At 40.0% G+C, this 25434-nt stretch overlaps 1 protein-coding gene across 1 annotated transcript in view; it reads left to right on the forward strand.

Annotated features, from left to right (window-relative positions):
* The window catches only part of PTN (pleiotrophin), a 69786-nt gene that overhangs the window by 27258 nt on the left and 17094 nt on the right, over window positions 1-25434 (forward strand). Inside the window, exons 2-3 of the mRNA XM_054167846.1 lie at window positions 22686-22795; window positions 24814-24987. Coding sequence (XP_054023821.1) covers window positions 22687-22795; window positions 24814-24987 — 283 coding nt within the window. The 5' untranslated portion in view covers window position 22686. The remainder of the gene's footprint in view (window positions 1-22685; window positions 22796-24813; window positions 24988-25434) is intronic.

Raw genomic sequence — 25434 nt, forward strand, 5'->3', positions numbered from 1 at the left:
TTGAGCCTTGTGAGGTAGTTACCTTAATCATCCAACCTTCTTCTGGCAGAAAGCTGCTTACAGCAAGCCTATCCTGTGGCAGAGAGAGGCGGGGTGGAGGGAGGAAATGGCGTGGGGTAGCCTGGATCACAGATCTGGAAATAGGTTCTGGAAATCCCACTCTTCTGATGTAGAACTTTCATAATTAAATCCCACATCAGCCTCTGACTTATGTAAATGTTTATACTAAGAGGAATCAAATTACTCTGATCTTTTAGCAGTTGAAATATGACATCTACCTGTAACTGTTTTCAGTTAAATTCTGTGGGATTTAGCAGTAATATCTATTAAATTCTATGTTTCCATGCTTTGAAATCTTATAGGGTGCTTTTCTTTAAAGTCTTGCCTTTAATAAGTTCCAGCATTATTAAGCTATCACCATCTTGGATTGAGAAGAGAATCTTTGGAAGGATTTAGTTTTCTTCATTTCCTTTGCTGAGTTTCTAAAAATGTCAGGACACAGAAACTAATCGCCTTCTCTCAGGGTGTTTGAGTAACTGCCTCAGCCCCTGTGTCTTCATCACAGTTGGTGAGGCTGAACTTCATATTCAGATATTTTCTGTATCAGCCTTTCTCCTCAATGCACAGCCTGCTTGTTGCTGTTTCCTGGCCCATTCCACTCCTGATCGTCCTCTTCTTCCAAGTCCTTTTTCATCCCATCTGTTTTAGGCCTTTGCCATCTGTGACACAGTCCTCTACTCTGAAAGGTTTCAGTCTTTTCACTGAGTGACAGAGTTGTGACTGATTGTTTCTTTACTGAGTGTATCTGACATACAGCTTTTGTCCCATCCCTCCCAGCTTTTGGACACTGTTTTTCATAACATGCCTATATATCATGCATGTATGACATCTGTAAAAGCAGAGCCTTGCTTTTAATTTCTTCATCCCTTGGCAACCTCTGATCTGTCATAGAGAGTCACCGTTCTGCATTCTCTGCACTGTTTGGGCTGACTCAGTCCCTTGGGTGGCTGTAGCATGGAGCCTGCATACTACTGAAGCAAGGACCCTATCGCTCTTCCTCTTCTGCAAATATCTGCAATGATGCAAATAGGGGGCATAAGATGAAGAAGGGGATCTGGTACTAGTTTTCATCTTGGAATTGTATCCATGGGAGTGAAGGGTAGGTCAGATGCCCACCTGAATTAAGCCTTTCTTTGCCCCCAGGTGCTGTCAGTCATCAAGACAGCACTGACTGGGAAATGGGTCCAGGTCTGCGGTGGGAGGCTCCAGGAGTGGGAGACAGGTCAGAAAGCAGCAAGGATATATCACAGGTCACTGTTCCCAGAGCATCACTGAAACCAGCAATGCTGCTCTAGGGATCGAGGAAAACCATCTGACTAGCTTCTCTACAGAAGTTCCAATTTGTTCATCACTTTTGGCTGATGTGAGTAAGAATGAATGCTGATTACCTGCAGGAATGCTCCCTCTTGTCTGTCTGTGTCCACACATGAGAAAGCTGGTGGTATGAGCCTTGGTAATCTGAGCTGTCTTGCTTCTTTTCTTCATAGAAGAACTTGAGAATATTAATGAAATAGAGATAGGGCAATGCTTCATGATTAGTATCCTCTTTCCTTCTTTTTCTCTGTGTTCTGCTTTCTGTCATTTTCTTTCTCCTAGAACAAAGAATGGCAGAAATATTCTCAAAAGCTATTCCATGCACATGCACCTATTATACAAGCAGATAGAGGTCTGCTCTGTGCCAGCAGTTTTTCCTGTTGGTGAAAGAAGAGTGAAATTAACTGATGGATATATGGTGTGTCTATTTCTGTATAAGTAAATGTGATTCAGTGACCTTCGGAGAGTGTGGTGGAGAAGGAAGCTAGCTGAAATTGTGTGGAACTTTAGGGAAGTCTGAATTTAATTCTAACTTCAGGCATGCATTAAGTGTTGGTTGCTCTTTAACAGATGGAGGCAGTCTTACCCAAAATCTGGACATCTCTTTACCTTAGCAAAAAGTAAAAAATAGAAAAGAACCAACAAACCACAATAGTTTGTGGATCACAAACTATTCAGAAGGAAAAAACAAATGTGACTATGCTGGGTTTGGGGGTTTGATCCCTGATGTCCCATGCTGGCACACATTGCAGAGGTGCATTCAGCCTTCTTGAGCTCGTTGTTTAGTAGAGTAATCAAGAATCATTAAGATTGATGCACAAGGAGAATTAAATCTATATAGGCCTGCTGGCTGAGAAGTAGCTGAGTGGCTACAGTGATACAAAAAGGTAATGAGGTAAGTTAGCTTATAATGAACCCTATGAAGCCAATGATTTCCAATATTCTAGCTATTCAGGACAAAGCTGAGCTACATTTATATTTAGCTATATTTGAACTGAATTGCCATCTGAGACATTATGTGGGCTGAGGTGCTGGGCAGAGATATAAAAGCTCCACATTTTATTAATCTGGGTATATCTTACATGCCAATAAGTTCCTAAGTCACTCAAGTCTTTATGCCTGGGCCTTGTTAACCCTATCAACACAACAGGCTACTAGAAACAAAAAATCATGGAGCTTGTGGCATCTCCACCTTCATTCATTAAGGGTAGCAAGATTATTTAATGTCAGTTTTTACTTTCTACAACATGCAACATTACAGAGGCTAACATGTGAAGCTGTAGTTGCATATGGGAGAGAAGATCCTACAGTGGGTGCCTTGGGTATTTTGAAGGTGGTTGGTGTTGTTTTCCTTGTTTGTTTGTTTGTGTGGTTTATTATTATTTGTGCAGAAGTTGAGATTGGAAGGGAATGTGTACCTGAAACTGGCTAATACTTTAGGCTTTGTTTGTAAATGAATAGAGTAGAATAGAACAGAGTAGAGTAGAATAGAGTAGAATTAACCAGGTTGGAAAAGACCTTTGAGATCATCGAAGAACCTTCCAGCTCTGCTTTTTTTTAGTATGTAATGAACACTAATATGTATCATAATTTTCAGAAAGTTTCAACAGTGGAAGGTCATTTCTTGCTCTTTTATCAGCATTGCTTTTTAATTTTTCCATATTTCATGGTGCCACGAGATCTGAGTGGACATTGTCAGTCTAACGGTTTTTCTTTTTGGGGTAGGACTGTACTACCTTACTCACACCTTACTGCACTTGAAACTAGAATTTGGTTCTTATAGGTATTTTCTCTGATAGGAACTAGAAAAAAGTGCCAGAAAAGTTTAAGTACCACTGCCCCTTTTAGGCAAGATATTTTGAAATCCACATTAAGATTTTTTGCTACCTGCTTGTAGGCAATATTTTCCAAAGTCAGTTATATGGTATAGCTGTAAAGAGAATAAGCTTTTTTTTCACCTTTTTAAGTTGGATACATTTAACTTCAAAGGATGTTGGATCATGCCAGAGTCCTTCCATTCCAGTCCTGTCTTCCAGGGACTATGTAAATCACTTTGGAATGTGCCAAGACATTTGGGACACCCACACCCTGGGAAAGAAAAGAAGGCTCAACAGTGTGGTAGCTTGCATTGCTAGCATTGGCTTTCTGACACTGCTGTTAAGAAGTATTAGAGATATGTTGCCACTGTTCTATTTGTTTCTTTGCTTGTGGTTTGTTTTTTTTTTTGTTGATTGGTATATGTTTACCTGCAGATAGGTTCAAGACAGGACAGTGGTCACATGGAGATTTTTCACATTTTGATGTATCATCATCGCCAAGCATTTTCCAACTTAAAACAATTCAGAGCACTGTAATAGAACCACTCATAGTGTTCAGTGTGTCCAAAGTTCAAGAACATGCATAGTGTTAAGTAAAGTTTGTCTTTGTAACTTACACTTTAAATAGCAGTGGGGTTATTTTGTGGTGTTGTTTTTTTTATTTCCCTTTCCCCAGTGAAATGGTTATGCTTGAAAATGTAAAGCAGAGAGTGCACCTGAGTGTAACATGTTGAGAATTTAGTATATTCTCTTGCATCTGTCTGCTTTGCTGAACCTTTTGCATTCAAGGTGAGGAGAAAGTTCTTCACTGAGAGAGTTGTTCACCATTGGAATGGGCTGCCCACAGAGGTGGTGGAGTCACTGTCCCTGGAGGTGTTCAAGTGGGGATTGGATGTGGCACTTGGCTCCATGGTTTAGTCATGGGGTCTGCGGTGACAGGTCGAGTTGATGATCTTTGAGGTCTCTTCCAACCTTGGTGATTCTGTGATTCTGTGATTATGACTCAGTCTTAAACTGGAGAGATCATCTGTATCACTGGCCAAAGCAACTGCTGGCCAAAACAATTGATAATTGGTCCTATTTTTTAATTACTACATGTTCAGGTTTCTGTCATCTTTACAAGATCTATTTCATAGCTTTGCAAATTGTTCAGTCACTTTTTCAAGGTGAATATAAAATGATAATGGATCATTTTACCTACTCATTTGTACAAGTATACATAATTAAATAAAACACATGGCAGGGGGAAAAAAAATGGGCTGATGCTGTAAATCATATTAAATGCCTACCTAGTCTGCTTTGGCATCTGGGTAGGCTTTTTTTTTAAGAATTGACTTGTGGATGATATGGACCTTATCATCACTTTTGTCTTTCTTTCCCCTTACCCCCCCCCGCCCTTCCCTAGGTATATAATTCTTATCTTGTATCTGTCAGCTTTTAATTACATTCTTCGCATGTTCATGTCTGAGTGACCCAAACCTTTTATTACAAGCTGGTTCCCTGCTTTGCACAGTTTGTAAACTGAATTTGCTAAATTATAAAATCTTGACTCTTGCTGATAACTTCTTTCAAGAGACCAAACAATGTGGGGTTTGCTTTTTATTTTCCTTGCATGTGGCTGGGGTTGATAAATTTCATATGAAAATACAATCATTGCTTTTGGCTTGACCAGGCAAGAGCAGGAAAAAAGGCAAAGGGCTTTGGAAATGCAGCAAAATGAAATGGTGAAATGTTATACAGGCAAAATTTTATTAGCAGCAACATAAGAGAAAACAAATCCTGATGTTTATTTTTAGCAAGAAGCCTCCCACAGAGAACTGCAGAGTACCTTACAGGGAGAAGCAGATTAGAAAGAGCATTCTCTTCAAACAACAAAGCAAGAAAGTATCTTTAGAAATTGATTTTTTATTATTGTTGTTGTTGTAATTATTAACAACATCACATATGGAGACGAGTGAGTGGCTTCCTCAGCAACTACTGTGAAACAGATACATAACAGAGTTGGAATACTAAGAAAACTAGGGATAGAAGTGGCTGTTTTTTGCAGAATAGCTATTGTGAAGAGAGCACACAGCACATATTTTTGGTGGGAGAGGGAAATGAGTAAAATATTAGAACAAGATTGGAATGGGAAACTAAGGTATACCTTGAAAGAAAGATAGAATGATGTTTTGAAAAAGCAAAGTGTAAAGAAACCAAATAAAGGAACATTTAAGATGAGCAAGAGTAGACTGTGGGGTGGAAATTAGTACAAATGGAAAAGAGCTTTCTTTTCGCACTTTCTATTTCTGAGAAAGAGTATTTTACTGACTTTGCTCTTTCCCATATATTAGTCTGAATTACTGGATGTCCTGATGCTCTGGATGTAGTCCCATTTTGCACAGCATCAAGATACAGAATGCAAAATGCCCTGCTGTGTCTTTCATATGATCATCAAGAATAATAGCCTAAAAAGTACAGAAGTGGAATCTGTTGCTTTTATCTAAATCATATGGTTATAATTAGGCTATTCCAGGCAGCTGTGTTCAAATATGTGTTTACACATACAGGTGTTCCTGCATACCTATATGCCTATGTTGGTGCATTTGATTAATTATACCAAATGTCAATAAGCCAGAGAAGAGACAGCAGCAAATGGTAGGTGCTGAATAGCAAGAATGCACAAACAGGTTTGCCTTACACTATATTGCTGTATCTAGTCTGCCATTCCTCTTTCTTGTCATGCTCATCCTACATCAGTCTACACTGACATAGTCTCCATGTTCATACCTATGAAGGGACTGGAAATAGACTTTTCAGGAGGAGACACCCAGAAAAGGGCTGGTGGCAGCATGCTTTCATCTAGTAAGAATGCTGGGTGTGGAAAAACACCCCATTTGATGTGATAGTCATGTAAGATGGCCAGTTCTTGTAGGTAACAGAACCATGGCATGGGTTTATGCAGAGTTCACCTAAAATTCAGCCTCTGCCTGTTAAGATGTTGTTGATCTGGCTGTGAACTGATGCTGTCTGTGTTTGGTGAATGCAGAATACTCTTGACTGTTGATGGACCAGGCAAGGGTTGAATGAGTCAACACTGGCCTTGTCTCACAGAGTCTTGTGGAAAAAAGAAAACAGTTTAATAATAAGCATTAATTCACTATTCCATCCCTTACTGGGTGCCAAGATATTCTCTTATGATAATTAGTACAGTGCTTGTTTAAAAATAATCCTTTCTAGCTCAGCTGAAGGCAACACATGCATGAATAGGCAGCTTAAAATCCAGCAGAGGGCAATGCTGTATTGCACCTACACAGATACCGCTGATGAGTCTACCTCATGGACCTTTGAATTACCTTCCTAATGAGAAATCATGCATTTAATTCATGATAAATGATACTAAGCTTGTGGTTAAGGTTTTTGCAGTAGAATCCTGGAGTATTTCTTGGCAAATCACTCCCATTGGTGGTGGCAGCTGTATTGCTGGCACAAGAACCAGACTGATTGCATTATATGTTTGAGCTGGGCAGGAATCATGACTTGTCATAACTTTCCACCAAAACTATCAAGAGTTAACACTCCCCACCTTTTCTTCTTTCCTTATCCCACTCCTCTCAAGTGCTTAACTATCCAGCTGTTGCAGTTTAATTCACACTTTCCCCCTTCCCCCCCATCACTGTTTCTTGCAAATTCACAAAAATTAGAAATGACAGAACTCAGTGGGTAAAATTGACCATGTTCTTGGGAGGCTCATTGAAACTGAACTTCTATTTTGTGTTACAGAAATCATAACAACCACATATACCACAGCAGAAAAAGGCCTGGGACTGCTGGCTGACAGCTGGCTGAACAAGAGCCAGCAAAGTGCTCAGGTCAACAGCATCCTGGCCTGTATCAGGAATGGTGTGGCCAGCAGGAGTAGGGAAATGATCATGCCCCTGTACACAGCACTGGTGAGGCTGCACTTCAAATACTGTGTTCAGTTTTGGGTCCCTCACTACAAGAAGGACATGGGATTGCTGGATCATGTCCAGAGAAGGGCAGTGAAGCTGGTGAAGAGTCAGGAGTACAAGTGCTGTGAGTAGCTCCTGAGGGAACTGAGATTGTTTAGTCTGGAGAAGAAGGGGCTGAGAGGAGACCTTCTTATGTTCTACAATTAACTGAATGCAGCTTGTAGTGAGGTGGGTGTTGGTCTTTTCTTCCTTATATCAAATGACAGAATGAGAGAAAATGGCCTCAAGTTGCACCAGGGGAGATTTAGATTGGATATTAGGAAAAAAATTCTTTACTGAAAAAGTGGTCAGGCAACTTATTGGAATAAGTTGCCCGGGGAGGTGGGGTAGTCACCACCCCTGGAGGTGCAAAAAAAACTGTGTAGACATGGCACTTAAGGAGATGGTTTAATGGCCATAGTGGTATCAGGTCAATGGTTGGACTCAATGGCCTTAGAGGTCATTTTCTATGGGGACAATGCTGTGTGATTTGATCTATGGATGATAAACACTTTTGCATGTAAATGTTCATTTCTAGAGGCTGCCACTGTAACTACAGTGGAATCCAACTTGCACAAAGAGAACTTGCTGCATTAGAGCAGACAGATGCTATACTTACTTCATCTGAAGTGCATATATGCTGCTACTCCTGCCCTGCATAGGTACTGCTTAAAGACTCTCACCTTGGGGCCAATACATTGCTATGATTAATGGCTTTTACATCTTTATTGGAAAGAATAAGGAGGTTGTAATGAGGTAGGGCTCACTCTCTTCTTCTCATCTTAGTGCTAGTTCACTGGGAGAAATGGTCAAGTTGTACCAGAGGAGGTTTAGATTGGATATTAAGAAAAATTTCTTTACTGGAAGAATTGTCAAACATTGGAACAGGCTGCTCAATGAAGTGGTGGAGTCCCCATCTCTGGAGGTGTTAAAAGAATGTGTAGATTTGGGACATGGTTCATTGGCCATGGGTTGGCGCTTGGACTTGGTGATCTTAGAGGTCTTTTCCAACCTCGATGATTCTATGATTCTGGGGAGAGAAAAGGAAGAACAGCTTAAACATTAAAGGGTTTATGATTATGGGGTACACAAAGGAGGTGTCTGTAAGCTTTTTCAGAGGCACACCCTACAGGCTAGGTTTTACTCTGGGCAAACCATTTCTCTTATCTGAGTAGCAAGGAAGTTGACTTCAGTTGCTTAAAATGCAAACTCTGAAGCTGGTCACCTCACTAATTTGGTGTCTGTTTGTGGTGCTCATATCGATACAGCCTGCCTGCTGCTTTCTAGGAGAACTGAGGTGCCTGGATCAAAGCTGTAAAGCCCATGCTGTACAGACAAATGGCTTGAGCTGCTTCCTCAGCAGGCACCAAGTCAGTTGAGCAGCATGCCACAGGAGGAGGAGCTGTCTCAGGTACCGTCACTGCTCAGTATCTACGCCAGTGTGAGGCTTGAGGTTCTTTTGAGTTTTGGATTTTTACCTCCTAAATCTAGCCTCAAAAGTAGGTGATTAAAAATGGATGAGGAAATTAAAGCCATTTCTGCTGTAAACAACAGAACTATACATGCAAAAAAGGATGTGAAGACAAGAGACAGCTGTCGCAATTCTCTTCTCAGTAAGAGCCAAAGCCTCCAAGTGTTGTTTATAAAGCAAGCCTCAAAATGCAGCTTTCCTTAAGTACAAATATAATTTGCAGCCAGAGAAATTCCATTGTCTCTGTCCTGTGGTGAAGTAAGTGTTTGAATTTTGTGTTTTTTTTCCTAAGATACTCGGACTGGGTCCCTGAATACCAAGTCCCAGCTGAACATGGATTCACATGACTGAGGCTTAAGCCCCTGATAATAAAGGTTTATTAAGAAGCAATAACAGAGCTGAACTGGAGTAGACTGAATGGACAAACCAAAAATAATGGAGTGCTTGTGGCAACCAGAAAATGATTGTTTATTGGCATAATCCCAGAGCAAACTTCTGCCAAGAGTACACTTTCCTTGCCAATTTCTTCATATGGGGAAATACAGTACTGAATTTCTGCACGTAATAGAAGTACAGAAGATTAGGAGAAGAAATGTCAGTCTGCATGAGGAAGGGTAAAACACACATCCCAAGTAGTCTAAGCAATGTGATCCCTAGGGCTCCACTTATCAGGAGACTCTACAGAGATCACCTGGGTTTCAATTCTAGGAATACGGTTTTAGCTCTGGAGGCCTCTCACTTGAATCTCTTAGATATCCCTGAGTGCAGCATGCAGGGAACAGAAACATTTGGAATTTTGTTCTAAAAAATCCTGCCTTTATCATGGTTGAAGTGCTTATGAACAGTTTATTTCACACATGGAAATAAAAAAGGACTGTCTTAACAAGTCTGCTGAGAGACACGTTCTCAAGAAAAGTCTGTTGTCAAATATTTGCTTCACTGAGAAATGTAGTTAGAAGATGTATATAGCTATACATAACTGCAAGATAAGCTGAAGAGTTTATGGGCAAGGGAGAAAAGAGCAGTGAGATTATGTTGTACTGCCTTGCCCTTACTTAGTAGTCTTTTGCAGAGGATATTTAATGAGGGAGTCCTCATTCACATTCCCTCTCTGCTGGATTGGAAAAATTCTTTTTGTCTCAAAACTTGCATATCTGAATGCTGTAAATATTGTACTACACTTTAATGTGGCAGTTTCTCCACATTTCATGTGGAAACTAATCATGTAGTATACAAAACTTAAATATTTAGTAGGGCATAATAATCCCATCTTCCAAGAAAGGCCCTTTGAGGCCTTTGGAAGTATCTATAGTATGAGGAAAATTCTTGGTATGGGTGATTGAGGTGAGTGCCTGAGAAGTGTTTGAGCTCTAGCTAGGGTTGTCTTGAGGAGTAGGAAACAGAAATCAATACCTGAGCTATCATACATAGACAGGATCTGAAGACAGATCTTCCAGGATTTGCATTTTGATTTTAAAATCAATAAAAATAAATAAAGGAATAAACAAGGTAAATGATTTTCCCCTTTCTTTTAATTTCTGCTGGTAAATGAGCACTAAGCTTGTGTGACTAACTGGTTGCCCAAAATCTGAAAGAGACTGTTCTCAAAGTGCTTCAGCATGAGCCTGGTTGCTGTGATTTAAGGACCAAAGCTGAAAAACAGTCTGGTTTCAAGAGAAGTGGAAAAGGATACTATCTGGAAACAACCAAGCAGTAGATCAATAACAAATTGGAGCTGTTCTCAGCCTGCTTTTTTTTTTTCTTTTTTTCAAGATTTTTTTTCCAAATTACCTTATTTATATGTTAATAAGAACTCAATTTGAATAAAAAATGCCTTCCAGCAGTAGTTCAACTTCATTAAGGGCTGTAGCCTCCCTTTAGAGATTAAAGATGCCGACTTCTTTCTTCCTAGATGCAATCTTATCTTTCTGGCATCTACTGCTTTATTCTGTGATACAGAATCTGGATTTCATTAAAAAAAAAGAAAGAAAGAAAGCTCTTTAGCTGTTGGGATTTGAGAAGACAACTTTGAGGAAAGTTTTTTGCATATGACCTGTTGCCTTTTGTTATCTGAGTCTTGATTAAACTGAGAAATAGTCCTTGAATCGTTTCATTATTCTTAAGTAGCTGTCAACTCTCTACACCAAAGATGATGGCCTTAAGTACCCCCAGATTTAATTGTTATTATTTTAAAAAATATTTTTCCCCCTCTTTGACTATCTAGTCCTTCTGTTTGGACCCCCAGGGTAGCAATGAGTTTGATTCTCCTTCATCCTGATGAATGCTATCTTCCAGTTTGAAGAGTGGACTTCGTTTTTTTTTCAGTTTAAAAAGAGTCTCAAGTGAACTTTGTGACCTGACACAGAAGGTGCAGAAAGACTCATAAGGAGATTCTCTTTAAAAATGTATACACAAGGATAAAGGAATGTAGAGGAGACTTGGAAGTATAATTGAAAGAACAGGGTGAAATATAGACCATCAAATTACAGCCAGGATGTCAAATAGCAAGAATTTTTGATTTGAATGGAATTTCTTCTTTTTTCCCCTATACCTTCCAGCAGATGAGGATGATAATGCAGAAGACTAATCAGTCACAAAAACACATTCTAGCCCTCCCTGGGTTGATGAAAATAGGCTTTTAAAAATTGAATGTATTTTGACCTGTTGCATGGCTAGAAGGCAGCTGCAGTACAATGTCATTTTGAATAGTACTACAGACATGTGCAGGCCTATTCTGCAGCTACCAAGATTTTGTTGCAATTATGCAGCTCTGTATTGACTTCCAAAATGGACATATGGAATACAGCAAAAGAGCTCAACAGTCTAGTGGCCACAAAGCAAGCAAATAAATTTATCTCTCTATCCCTCAGTTTCTGTCCTGCCAGGTGAAGGTGACTGCACTTTCTTCTCTTCTTTCTTTTTTCTAGAATAAACTCCTGTAGATGGAGGCACCACTGTGAGATGCTGTCACAGAATGCAGCTGTTCACCAGCTGTGCCTGACACTGCTTCGCTGCAGCTGTCGAAATACATTGCTCCTTACTAGCAGTGATATGGTCATGGTGAATGTTGGCAGTCTCCCATACTGGATGTCCTGGGTTTGGCAACTATTGTTCTTCTTTCTTTTCTTTCTTCCCCTTCACTAGGTGCTGGCAAGACAGCCAGCTGAGCCAGCCAATGGGTATCTGATACCATACTGATGTCATGCTTGCTGTATGGCAGCTAGGGGCAAGTACAGGTGTTATCACAGTCACAGGTGACTGTGACTTGGCATCATTGACATGGCTTCAATGAGGCAGGATCAGGTGGATGGGCCAGGCTGGGCTGTGCTGGCTCTGGCCATGGTGGTCAGTCTTGTGTTTTGTATTACTTGCTGTATGTACTCCTGTATATACTGCCCATTAGTATTATGGTTCTCCTAATTGTTGTTATCTCTCTGTGCCCTGCTGTTAAACTCTCCTTATCTAAACCCATGGAAATGCACCTTTTTCTCCAGATTTTCCTTCCTGTCCCATCAGGGAAAGGGTTGGTGTTGGTGGGGCAGTTGTATGAGCAGCTACATCAGGCTTGGCTGCTGGCTGTGCCTGAGCCATGACACCAGAAAAGAGAGAGGTGCTGCTTCTATTCTATTCTATTCTATTCTATTCTATTCTATTCTATTCTATTCTATTCTATTCTATTCTATTCTATTCTATTCTATTCTATTCTATTCTATTCTATTCTATTCTATTCTATTCTTCCCAGCCCACTTTTTGCTACCATTAAATGCCATGGTGAATGTCTTTTGGTGAATTCAAGGTAGGGAGTGGTTGTCAAATTGTGCAGAGTAAAAATGGCTGTGAAGTACCTGAAAGTGAGTTGTGAGGTGGGGGTAAGAAGTGATAGAAGTCATGGACTCAAATTGCACTAGGGGAGTTTTAGATTGGACATTATGAAAAATTTCTTCACCGAAACTGTTGATCACTGGAACTGCCCAGAGAAGTGGTGGAGTCACCACCCCTGGAGGTATTCAAAAGACACGCAGATATGGTGCTTAGTGACATGATTTAGTGGCAAACTTGGCAGAGTTAGGTTTATAGTTAGACTCAAAAGCATTTTCCAGCTATGAAATATCAATGAATATCAATTGCAGAATATGTGCCTGGGCTTTCCTCTTCCTTTGCTAACTGGTATCATTCCAGAGGGTGTATGGGCCTCAGAGATGCCTTTTGCTTTCTTGACTGACAAAGTGGAGTTAACATGCTACACAAGAGCTGCCTTCTGCTCACTAACTGCTTTTGGAGGTGAACGATTTAAAAACACATTCCAGCCCTGTGTTACAATGAGGCTGAAACAAATTTCTTTTGCATGTCACATTTGGTTTTGCTGAATTAATGTTTTCCTCATTAACGTTTTCATAGATGTCCCAATGCCCTGAGATTTGTCACTTGGAGCAAGGAGATAATTTCTCTGGGGGGAGGAGGAGGAAAGAAAGAAGGCACTCCCTCAAAAATATTAATAGAGGGCATAGGTGAGAGGCCACGTGCTTTCAGCTGAAGTAGGCTTTGACTTCCCTGCATGTTTTAGAGTGCCAGCAAATGTGACAGGGAGTCATAATGAGTAAAGGAAATAAAATGTGCTATTTCATTTAACCTCCAGTCAGACTCTGGGAAATAGTTTACACTTAAAAAAAAAAGGTTAAAAAAAAAAGTAAAAAAAACCAAAAGAGTCTCCAACTCCAAAGAGTCTGCAACCTGATAATCAACTCAGGCAAATCAAAACTCAAGCATTTAATGAAATTGTATTACTTTTGAGGAAAGATAGCTATAAAAGATAAAGGAGTTCTGCTGTTTTGCAGCTTTCTCTCAACAAAATAATGAGCTACTGGGAGCTGCACTGTTGCTGCTTTTCTACTCTTCCTGGGGGAGTCTGTCTGTACTGCTCAAAGCCTGGAACCATGGAGGCATGAGATCCAGGAAAGTAGAGCAAGCTGCATCTGATGCTGGATAATAAAATTGTCCCCCCCTTTTTAATTTTTGTTATGGGTTTCCTACTGAAGGAAGCAAGTGCTATTATCCTTATTTCATAGATGGAGAAGTGAGGACAGTGATAGATACTGTGATTTGCCTATTGCCATTGAGCTGAAAATGTCTTTTTGGGGGCAGAGGGAGAAAAAGAAAAAGAAAATACTCTGGAGGCATCTGTCTGGCTTGTATGGTACAGCTGTTATGAAAATCATGTCACAGATTAAACAGCTCTCAAATTGTGATGCATTCACAATAATGGTATGACCCCTGGAGCTCTGATAAAATAAGCGTATATCTGCACACAGTTTTGGTCCTCATAGTAATAATCTTTGGCTGTGGATCTAATTACAAAACCAGTTGTATTCATTGATTGCTCCTTCATTCACTGGCTGTGATATCCATAGGATATTGTTACAACTCCTCCAGTAAAGAAAGTGAGGCTTCATAAATGTATCTCAATAAATGAATTTATGACAGTGAGAAAGACTTTTTCTTGGCCAGATAGGGATGGTGAGAGACTCTTTTCATCCCTCTGTTTAGTAAATGAATAGGAAGCTACCACTCCTTACTCTTATGTTTTCAGAAGGTACCCAAATTTGATCCCTGGCAGCTGAAAACACTTTAGCCAAGCAGGTGTAAGATGTATACTTATATCAGAAGATGCTATTACAGTGTTTATTGCCCTTTCTGGTCCTGTAGTATCATGATAGCTGAGTAGTAGGGATCTGGGCACCTGTCCAAAGGTATTGTAAAACCATGGAAAAAGATACCACTTTAATTTTTAACAATCTCAGGCAACCAGATTGTTAGCTAAAGCAAAGAAAGTAGCCAGTTTAGGGTGGGGAAGGAGGCAGAAAGAGTAATTTTAATAAAAGCTTATTTTCTCCCAAACATGTATGCTTTGTCTCTCTGCCATTATCAAGTAATTATATCTTGTGCATATTGGAGGAGAATAGAGAGAGAGGATTTCCCAGTAGTAGTGGTGCGAGAAACTCATCAGCAGCACATGTGAATACTCCAGGAGAAACACATTGATGCATATTATGTAGACAGAGAGTTGAGTCAGCATCTTGATCTCACTCTCACTGAAATGAAAATAATTTGAGACAATGAAAGTGAGTCTTCCTTGTGATCAGATCCAGGACTGTTTCAACTTTAGTCTTGGAAAAATGAAAGTGTAAAGAAAACTGGTGTGACTTAGTAGTGACACAGCAGCTGTGATTGTAGTGGAAAGAGCAGAGAGGGAAAAAAATCATGGTAACAAGTGATAAAAAATGTCTTTTTCATACTGGATCTGAAAATGCAGCAGAACGAACTGTATATATCAATTCTTTGTCGTTTTGTTTATTTGTGTTCTTCAGCTTCTCAGAGCAGTGAGAGGGGAAGGTTAATAGAAGAGGCTGTTGCAGAAGGCAGTATTAGTTACTTCTTGAAAACTCCAACTTGTTCAGAGCCACAAAAGAGAGGAGGAAAATGTGTGCATTATGGGTGAGAGCAAAATAAGAGCTCAGGGAAGAAGGAGAGAAAACTGACTTTGTTTATTGCAGCAATGTAGTTTCTAAGAGAAATTTTGAAGGCCATGGCTAAGGAAATGTGCTCTGGCTGCGGGCCAGCAAGAAAAATGGCAACTGTTCTTTTTATATTTAACAAATGTAATGCTTTTCTTGAAAGGAGAGAATGTTTTTTTTTTTTTACCATTGTATTGACATGGTTAATTTCTAGACATTAGCTTATTATACTGATTGGATTTCCCCCCACCCAGTGATGATGTTTTTAAAATGTAGGTGTCTTCCCTAAACTTCCTGTAAACAAAATCACTTCTGTAAAACCTTGTGTTGGAAATTTGGAAAGAGGGAAGTGTAACATTTGTGATCCCCTTTGGAGGGTTTTGGCTGCCTCTATTAGATTTTCAGTTCCTTGGCATTTTACACCACCCATACTGCCTGCTGTGTTTGTTACCATGATAGTTTTGTCCACAACACTGCTGCTTGAATTCAAAACTTTGACCCCTCCCCCCCGCCCCCAAATGATGCTTTTTAGGTCTGATTCCTCCTTCTGTGATCAACTAAAGGTTTATAGAATAGAATACATAGAATACATAGAATAAACCAGGTTGGAAGAGACCTTCAAGATCATTGCATCCAACCCATCAACCAATCCAACACCACCTAAACAACTAACCCACGGCACCAAGCACCCCATCAAGTCTTCTCCTGAAAACCTCCAATGATGGTGACTCCACCACCTACCCAGGCAGCCCATTCCAATGGGCAATCACTCTCTCAGTATAGTGTCCTGGGTTGGCCAAATTTTCTCTAAACCTTGTAATGAAGGAATTGTACGGCTCTTGGTGCTCCCTGAGACAGAGAGACGGGTAACGAGAAGTCCAAATGGAGGTTCAGGTTTCTAGGTCTGATGTTAAATTGCAGAACTATCTGTGAGAGTCTGGAGGGTCTGCCTGTGAGAAGCAGTAGGATCCTTTATATAGATTGTGCAAAATTGTAGTTTTAATGGAAGGGAATGAAGTCTGATACTAGTGAGCATGTAAGACAAAAATTATGTTCATAAAAAAATGCTTTTGAAATTTTGCCGTCTTCTTGGCCATGAAACATTTTATTTTTGGCATAAGATTTGGGGGAAAAAAATTGAAAGAAATGTTCTGTCTGTATGTGGATTGGCTGTTTTCTCAAGCCACAAGTCAGTCTAAATTATGCTTAGCTCTAAAAGGCAGAATTCACATGCCCAGGGATATCTGTTATCAACTTCAACTATTAATTTATGTGTGGGAGCTGGAAATATAAAATGTCCACAACATGTGTGTTTGTCTTAGCCTGGTGTATGAGACAAACATGCAATCAACTATGCAAATATCAAAGGCTAGGGAAACTGTTAGCCACAACTTAACTAATTGCTTTGGCCTATTTACTTCAACAAAGACAGGGCATGTTAATTGATCATAGGTTTTGACTTTTTGTTGTTTATATTCTAATAAGTTTCTTCAGTCAAGAAACTCTTGTTTAGCAGCTAATATTTATGGCATTGGCATAACTTTCTGGCCTCAATACATATTTTTCTGGCCCTTGATGATGTCCATGTTGAAAAGAGAACATAAACTTGACTATGTATTGAAAAATGTAGTCACTGAACTGCAGACTGCAATTTTTGAAGTGAAGTGTTTGCCTTTGGCTTATCAGAAGGGTCATGCTGTGATTCTTTTTCGTTTTGAGCTAACTGCTTGCTCCTGGCTTGTTATAATAGGTACCCTGTGCTGTAGCTGAGTATAAATGTTAGTTTAAAAAAACTAAAGTTTGCCAAGTACAATTTCAGCCTTCTAGAGTTTTCTTACTTCTCCCTGGCTCATGTGCTGCAACAAACATATATATATATATATGCCCAGTTCCTTCTAGGACCATCTCATTTTGGAAGCAGTTGCCTCTTCCCTGCTGGCTGTTGCTTGCAAGCTTCCTCTCTCTTTCATAGGAGAGAACGTTGTTGGAGGTGCTTCTGTGTGGGGTAGTGTGAAAGGAAAGGAGAGGGTTAGAAAAAAGGAAAGTGGAGAAATGCTTGTTAGTTGAAACTTCCCATTTCTCTGTCATTTTGCTGAATGGAGCAACCTGCCAGCTGCATTGCTGTGCATGCTGGAACAGGGAACAGGGATCTGGAGACTGATGCTGAGGTGCCAGCCCAGCTACATAGCCATCTTCCTTTGGCTAAAATGCAGGGAGCTGATTTACAGTAGGTTTTGGGGGTTCCTACGCTGCTTTGAACTAACTTGTTGACACATGGCTTCAGACAACTGTTGTCCACTGTTTGGTGTTGTTGATGCAGCTCCCAAATTGTGTGAGTGAAGAGGGAATATTTTACAGTTAGAAGATGACAGTTCACAATGTTCTGGCTTCAAAAGCATGTGAGCATTTGCCATGGTTTTCAGTATGGGAGATCAGGTAGGACATAGGTGTGTGCACCAGATGGTGATGATTGAGAAACAGACTTGCAGAAGCAGAAGTTTCTGCAGCAGTTACAGAGATCAAATTCTTAAGAGCCAAATACTCTTAATTTCTGTTTAACAGAGAAAACTGTTTCCATCTCAAAGGACTGTAAAAATGCCACCTGACGTTTCAGATGCACAAGAATGTTAAAGCATACATCAAATACTTCCTGCTGTTGTAGAGCTGGAGCATAGCAAATATTATATTTATATTTAAGAAGGGGAAAGAAACACATCCAGGTAGCTGCAGACATGTTTATCTCCCCTAGATGGACTGCAAAATAGAACACATTATGAATAAGGGAACAATTTCAGAAATGGAGGTAAGTGTTAATTTTCATTAAATACAGCTTGTGTTTATAGAAAAGAAACTGATCTCCCAAACTAGCACATTTAAAAACTGATTTTGCAGCTGTGTCTAATCTGGGACTAATCAAATTGTAATTTATTAAAGTATTTGTTGTGGGACTTGATAATAAATTATTAATTCAAGCAGGAAAAAAATAGATTAATGTAAAAGGTAGTTCTGACATGGGTAAGAAGCTAAAAGAGGACTCAAAATAAGTAGTGCTGTGAAGAGAAATAATGAGATGTAGAAATCTCTTAAATCTGCCTTTGGGATGCATTTTACTTCTTCAAAGGTTGTGGGTTGTCATGACAAATGGCAATACATACAGTATTGCAATACATGCGGGGCACTGGAAATGTTGAAGGACACAGATGTGATGAATCGTGTTAGAAAACCTGAGTTTGGAGTGGAAGATTACACTCATATAGACTAATAACAAAGTATTTGCTTCTATAATCTGGGATCTTGCCAGTTGCTTTGGAAGGAACAGATGAAGGGATGGGCTTATGAGCAGTAGTTATTAACAGCTAAAAAGCCACCTGCAAAAAGCATACATGATCCTAGGATCTGCTGCATATGCTAGCTTCAGTCAGGCTAGGAAAAACAAGCAATTTCTCACCGATTGAGCTTCATCTGAAATTGTCTCATTTGTTCTGGATGCTCATGTTCAGGAAAGGCTTGTTCAGATGTGAGAAACTGAGAACTTGTGTATGAGTTAATTGCATGAATTCAGACATAGCTGTTCCAGCAAGCTTGACTTGCATTATGATCCAGTGTGAAAATACCCAGGCCACCTTGGGCTGTAAAATAAGCAGGCTGCATTTGCAAGGTCTTAGGTTGGAAGGAGTGAACTTTCAGTTGGGCTGCTTAAAAAAGCCTGGCACCACATGAAAGCATTGTCTGTAGTGTTTGTGGACCCAGATGGAAGTGTTTGCATGCTACTCTGCTACACAATGTAGATATTGTTTTGGGTCTCTGCTAGAGCAGGGATTTGTGTGATGAAGCGGGTACTTTCTGAAAAAGTTGGTACACTTAGTCATGTGGACTGTACTTATCACAGCAGACAAATGACTTAATGAATCAAGGTTGGGAGATATGTGTGTCTGCAGAATCAGGTCAGGGGCAGTGATGGATTTGGAGTGGAAGGCTCACATGACACTCAGAAGGTCATTTAGGCTGCAGCCATAGTGTGGCTTCTGCCTCTCTTACTCAACATGCAATTAACCCATGGATGAATGATTGATGAACTCATTAATTTTATGATTGCCCACCATTTAAAATTTTTTCTTCCATATTTTAGTCCCAAACAGAGACTGTGAAATTGACTGTAAGACTGAAGTAATTCCTGTGCTTCATTTTTGTTGGAACAAGCCACTTGCTATGATGTATTTCGGCTGGCCTTCACTTTTCACATGATTTCTTAACACACTCTGTTTCAGTGTTTAACCATCATTAAGTACTTTTCTCAGTCCTATTTTGATGGTCTTTTCATGATTACTCAGTCTGTTTTTTGAATCATGTTCCAGCTTAACATTTAAACTCTTCTAAACCCACTATCTCTATTTCTCTCTTCTGAAGATGCTTGAAGCTTCTGCACCCCAAACGTCGTTTTCCTTTGCTTTTATTTTCATCTCTTCCTGTTGGTAGTAAATGCAAGTGTCATTTGTTTAAATGGTGCTGTCTTGGTCCTTTTAGGGGCTGTCATACAGGATTTTAGAAAGACTTTATGGTAGATGATTGACTTGTTACCACTGATGTAGATAGAAGGCTTGTTACAAAAATCAAAATGTTGATTTGGAGTCCATTTTATGTATCATGAAACATCTGGTTTTTTTCAGTGTTATTAGCAGTTTTGGCACTTCTTAAAAGCTGAAATGAAAATGTTCTCACAAAGAAAAGGAGATCTAATAAGCAGGGAAAACTATCACCTTCAAATTTTGGAAAAAAAAAGCCCCAACAACTTTTGAAAAAAAGATAAAGTTATTTTCAGTGGAATATATTGTTTCCAAAACCAAATCAAATCTGACAAGTTTTTATCTTCATCCATCTTTTTAAAGCCCAGACTAAAGAGTGAACCCCAATGATTATTGATATTTAGAATTTTCTGGCCATCTGAAAAAAGAAACAAACTAATTGAATGAATACTCTGCATAGACTGCAATTTTGTAGAAGCAAGCATCTGCCCTTGCTGATATATCATGTGCAAAACAATGATGCCATTTTCTTTGTGATAGTGGTTACATCAAGTTGAAGGTGTTGCTGCGATGTGAGGCAAGGCCTCCCTCTGTACAACATGGCTTTTCACTTTTTGGGAATTAATAGCAAAGGCACTTCAGCAAGCAGCCTGCTCTCTCTGCTAGAGGGATATATATACATATATCTGCAGGTTAGTGTTTGCCTCAGAAAACTTAGCAAGTGTTTTTGGCTTTAGGGAGACTTGCACTCTTAGGAAAACATGTTATCTTAAGGCTCTAGGGGGTTTTGTTTATAGGGCTTCTGACTCCAAAACCCAGCTCTTTTCCCTGCCTGTTTTGCTGCAAACAATACCAATCAAATTTGAGTCTCTGTTAATATAAGACAGGTTCCTTCGAAACAATTATCCATGGCTCCTAGTGGTTGCCAGTAGCCTGTAGGGTAAATGTGACCACATCCCAGGTCCCTGGGATGGGCAGCAAGGATGTAGGAGGGAGACCCAAGCGTGGTGTGGGTGTCTCTTGTGTGTGGCATCCTGTGCAGCAAATCCACTAGTGCTGACTTGTTTCAACTTCTCACACACCTAGACAACACGCTGGGGTGCTATCTTGAGATTATGGAAGTATGTGTCTCACTATATGTGTTTCTACACAGCCACTTATCTTCCCTCCTTCAGTGAGGGATTCTGGTGGATCATTTGGAAGAGAGGAAGTGAGAAGATATTGTAGTGAAAATGGTATGTAAGGTACAATGGTACTGGTTGTGAAATTTCTCCAAGGCAAAGGAGCTGAGGGGGAAGTTTGGTGTCTTAATGGTGTTGCAACTGCATTTGATTATGGAGAACTAGATTGAAGTAAACTGAATAAAAAGGCAGGTTGCGTAATTTTTTAGTTGCTTGTTTACTTATTTCATTTTCTGTAAAACATGAGAGGCTCTAAGTGGAAACATATAGCTGAAGAAAGGAAAAAACAAACCTGAGGTCACACAGGGCTGGTGTGCTTTAGCTCTGGGCTTTGTTTGAGTTCCCTGGAAAACAATGGTGGTCCTTTCATCATGACCGGAAACAGTGCTTTCTTTTGAAGTAAACCACACTGGTGCTGACGACTGCTCTTTTAGACATTTCAGTGCCAGATCTCTTTCAGTCTTCACATGAACTGTATTCCAACAAAACTGTTAAGTTTTCTCATTGGGCTTCTAGCATGATATGAAAGCTGGTCTGTAGGTTTGGGATTCCTGTCCTGTTTTTCATGTTGATTACAATCACATTGCTTTTGAGCAAGAGATTGCCAGCAGAGAATACAGAGGAGTGTCAAATTAAATTCAAATACATTTTGTTCCTTGTTCATGGTGGGAATTATTTCTCCCCTAAGGTTGCTGCATTCAGCAAAATGAGATCAGGTTGCCTCTGAACTCTCTGTAACATCAGTCTAGTTGAGTTTTTGAGGCCATCATACTGGCTCTCACTGTTGCCACCTCCTCAGAGAGTTGATGCAGTGTGAATGTCATGGGCCCTGGTTTTAAAAAAAGGCTGGAAAAACCTTCAATCCAAGCAGTCTGCAGTCCATTGTCTTGGTACCTGGCCACTTACTAGAGAAGTGGGAAATGGAGAGATTTCTTATTTTCAAGAAGTGTATTTGCTAAGGCCCTCCATTCTGATAAACAATGGCTAAAAGAGACAATGCAAATCATAGCAAAGAGAAAGTGACATGTGTGTATAAGCCACTGAAGTTAGCCAGTTCTGAATGACTTTTGGTGATTGGCTAATCACATGCTTCACAACCCAGCAAATGTTTTTAATACCTTTTTATATTTCAATATCTGCTTTCCAAATCCAGCTTTTAGGTTCGTTAACATGCCATGGATAATCTATAGCTTCATGTACATGTCCTACCTCTGTGCTCATTTTGCGTTTTAGGCAGTTAGCATAATTTATATTGGGAAGAGACACTAATTGGAAGGGAAGGAAAAGGTAGGTAGCAACATGACAATGCAAATTGAAATAATGCATTACCTATTTCCTGTGTAAGTTTTCATAAAAGTTCTTCTCAGATGTTAGGTAAGCCTAATGAGAACTTGAACCCTTGCAAGGTGGACAGTGTAGTACTTCATATGAATGGGGAAACTGAAACATTACACATATGTTTATTTTTTACACAATAAATCACAGCTAGATGTCAGACAAGATGAGAGAAGGCTCATCAGGAGCCTTGCTTCTCTGACAGGTTTCTAGAAGATGAGCAGTAATTATTGAATTTCCTGTAGCAAAATTTGTCCATAACATCAATGATGTAGATCAGGGATTTGGCACACAGGCTGTAAAGTAATTGCTAAAAATCTTTGTATTCTCTCTGGAATGAAGATAATTGCCTGTTCTGCCAATGGCTGATTAGGTCTGACCTCCTTGTGTCTCATGGCCCTGAAGTTGAGCTTCTCAGAAATGGTGTAGGAACACTTTTAATGGGGTCCCACTTTTTGCAGTCTAATCAACCTTTCTTTCCTCTCTTTTGTTAATCTCCAGAATGCAACAGCAACAACAGCAACGTCGAATGTTCACAGCTGCCCTTCTGGCACTTGTTTTCATTCTGGCAGCTGTGGGTACCACTGAGGCTGGCAAAAAAGAGAAACCAGGTAAGGACCAGTGTAATTCAGAGTTAATCCCTGAGATAGATTGCATGCGTGGGAGAATGTCAAATGCTTCCGGTTATGTTATGAAATCCAGGCCATTCATTAACCTTTTGACATACAAGGCAGGGATTTGTGACTGTGACATGTTGTTCTGTGTTAAATAAGAAAACAGAAAGTAGTGTTCATGAAAGCTGTCATCTTGACAGCTCTGGAGACTGGATTCCTGAGTTTATCAGAGAATAGGTTCATGCTTGGCTTAGGAAGAACTAAACAGCAGCGATGAAAGTGCAGTTATCATGTCACTTGTTCAGTGTTGTATGTGACAATGTTACACCAATGCTGTGTGATGCAGAAATCCTCTGACAAATAACTGAACTAACTCACTGCTGCAGACCGACAGTCAGACATGCAGCAGTAATTGCTTTCTGTCAGTGAGGAACTCGGACCTCATTATAGGAAAGACAGACTTAGGGTGGGAAATTCATACTTATCAAACCCAATTTTGGAAGTTTCCAAGGGACACTTCTTTTGTTGTTTTTCTTAAGGGATTATTTTTCACAGGTAACTTACACACCAGTTAATATGACCTGTAAGTTTATCAGTCAGAATTAGCATTCCCATTAAAAATGTTTTTTCTAACCATTGTGCCTGTATAAAAATATGAGGAAATGTGAACATAAATATACAAGAACCAGAAGGAAAATAATTTCATATTAGGCTCTTTAAAGTTGTTCATAAAATTTTGGGGACTTAATTAATTATTTGTGAAACCTTGAGTTTAATAACATTGCTTATAATTTCTTATAAGACTTGGGATTAAGGATTTAAATGAAATAATGATCCTTAGTTTTGGCCCTGAGCATCAACTCACTTATATTAACAGCATTTTGAGTACACTTCTCCATTTTTTTTTTTTTTCCTTCACTTTTGGAGTTCTGGTCATAAAATATCATAGAACAGTTTGTGTTGGAAGGGACCTTAAAGATCATCTAGTTCCAACTCCCTTGCCATGGGCAGGGATACCTCCCACTAGACCAACTTGCTCAAGGTGATGTCCAACCTGTTCTTGAGCACTTCTTGGGAGGGAGCATCCACAGCTCCCCTGGACAAGCTGTTCCAGTGTCTCACCACCCCCACTGTAAAGAATTTCTTCCTAAAATCCAGGCTGAATCTACTCTCTTCCATCTTAAAGCCATCCCATCTCACTGCATCACTACAAATCTTCATAAAAAGTCCATCCCCAGCTTTCTTGTAGGTACTGGAAGGCTGCTATAATGTCTTCCCAGAAGATTCTCTTCTCCAGGCTGGATAAAATATGGCATGGTATAGTAAGTGAAAGTCTGTGTCACACAGCTATTCACAGTATCACAGTATCACCAAGGTTGGAAGAGACCTCAAAGATCATCGAGTCCGACATGTCACCACAGACCTCATGACTAGACCATGGCACCAAGTGCCACATCCAATCCCCTCTTGAACACCTCCAGGGATGGTGACTCCACCACCTCCCTGGGCAGCCCATTCCAATAATGAATGACTCTCTCCCCTAGAGGTGCTCAAATCCTCTGTTATACAGTGTCAACACATACATTTCTAGTCTGTATAGTGCATAGTGCTTCAGACGGAGATGAAAATATTTGCATGCCATCGGCTACAGGAGACAAGAAGTGACCTTTCTGAGTGAGCCCTCCTGAATGTTTTGGTCAGTGATTGCTGAGGGTTTCCAGATAATCCCCCATTCTGGAGATGAGAATCCACTTGAGAATATCTAAGTGGATGGGTAGACATGGTAGTAGAACTGAATCTCAATGATCCACACTGCTTTGGAGTCAAAGAGGCTGACCTGTCTCTGAAGAACTGTGAAGAGGGTGTCAGAGCTTTTGCTTTTGAAGCAGCTGTTTTACAAATGTCTTCCTTATCGACCCTTTCATGACTGTTTAGTGAAGTTTAGGGAACTTTTCCATAGCTTCTGTGTACTGACCACTTCTCTTGGTTTGGTTTTGTTCATTGTCTTCATCTAGAGAAAAAGGTGAAGAAATCTGACTGTGGGGAATGGCAGTGGAGTGTCTGTGTGCCCACCAATGGTGACTGTGGCCTGGGGACACGTGAGGGCACCCGCACTGGAGCTGAGTGCAAGCAAACCACCAAGACTCAGAAGTGCAAGATTCCTTGCAACTGGAAGAAGCAATTTGGAGGTAAGCGTTAGTCTCTTAAGGGATTTGCTTTGTCTTTTACTTTTTATTTAAGTATGGAGCAGTAAGACTGTATTCTCAGCTTAGCTCTGCAAATGAAGGGGCTACTGCTCTGTTTCAAGTTCATCAGAACTAGAACATATAAGTCACCAGAAGGCAGCTTCTTCTGAGCAAAGCAGCTCCTCTACAGAGAGTCCCTATTGATCTATTTACTCTAAACTCAATCTTCCAACAACATGCCAAAATCTACTCTTGCATGGTGTACAACCGTATTTAAGGCCACATTGCAAGTGTGGTGCATTCACTAACAGCTGAGAATCTCTGCAATGGCTACCACAGGCTTTACATGAACTTGTGATGTGATTTGCAGTACAAAGCATGGGTAGCTATCAGTATGTGCAGTGAAAGGAGTAAATGAAGCAATTTTGTCTGTGTTATTCAGTTCAGAAG

Source organism: Dryobates pubescens, chromosome 15 (assembly GCF_014839835.1).
Source record: "Dryobates pubescens isolate bDryPub1 chromosome 15, bDryPub1.pri, whole genome shotgun sequence".
NCBI lineage: Eukaryota > Metazoa > Chordata > Aves > Piciformes > Picidae > Dryobates > Dryobates pubescens.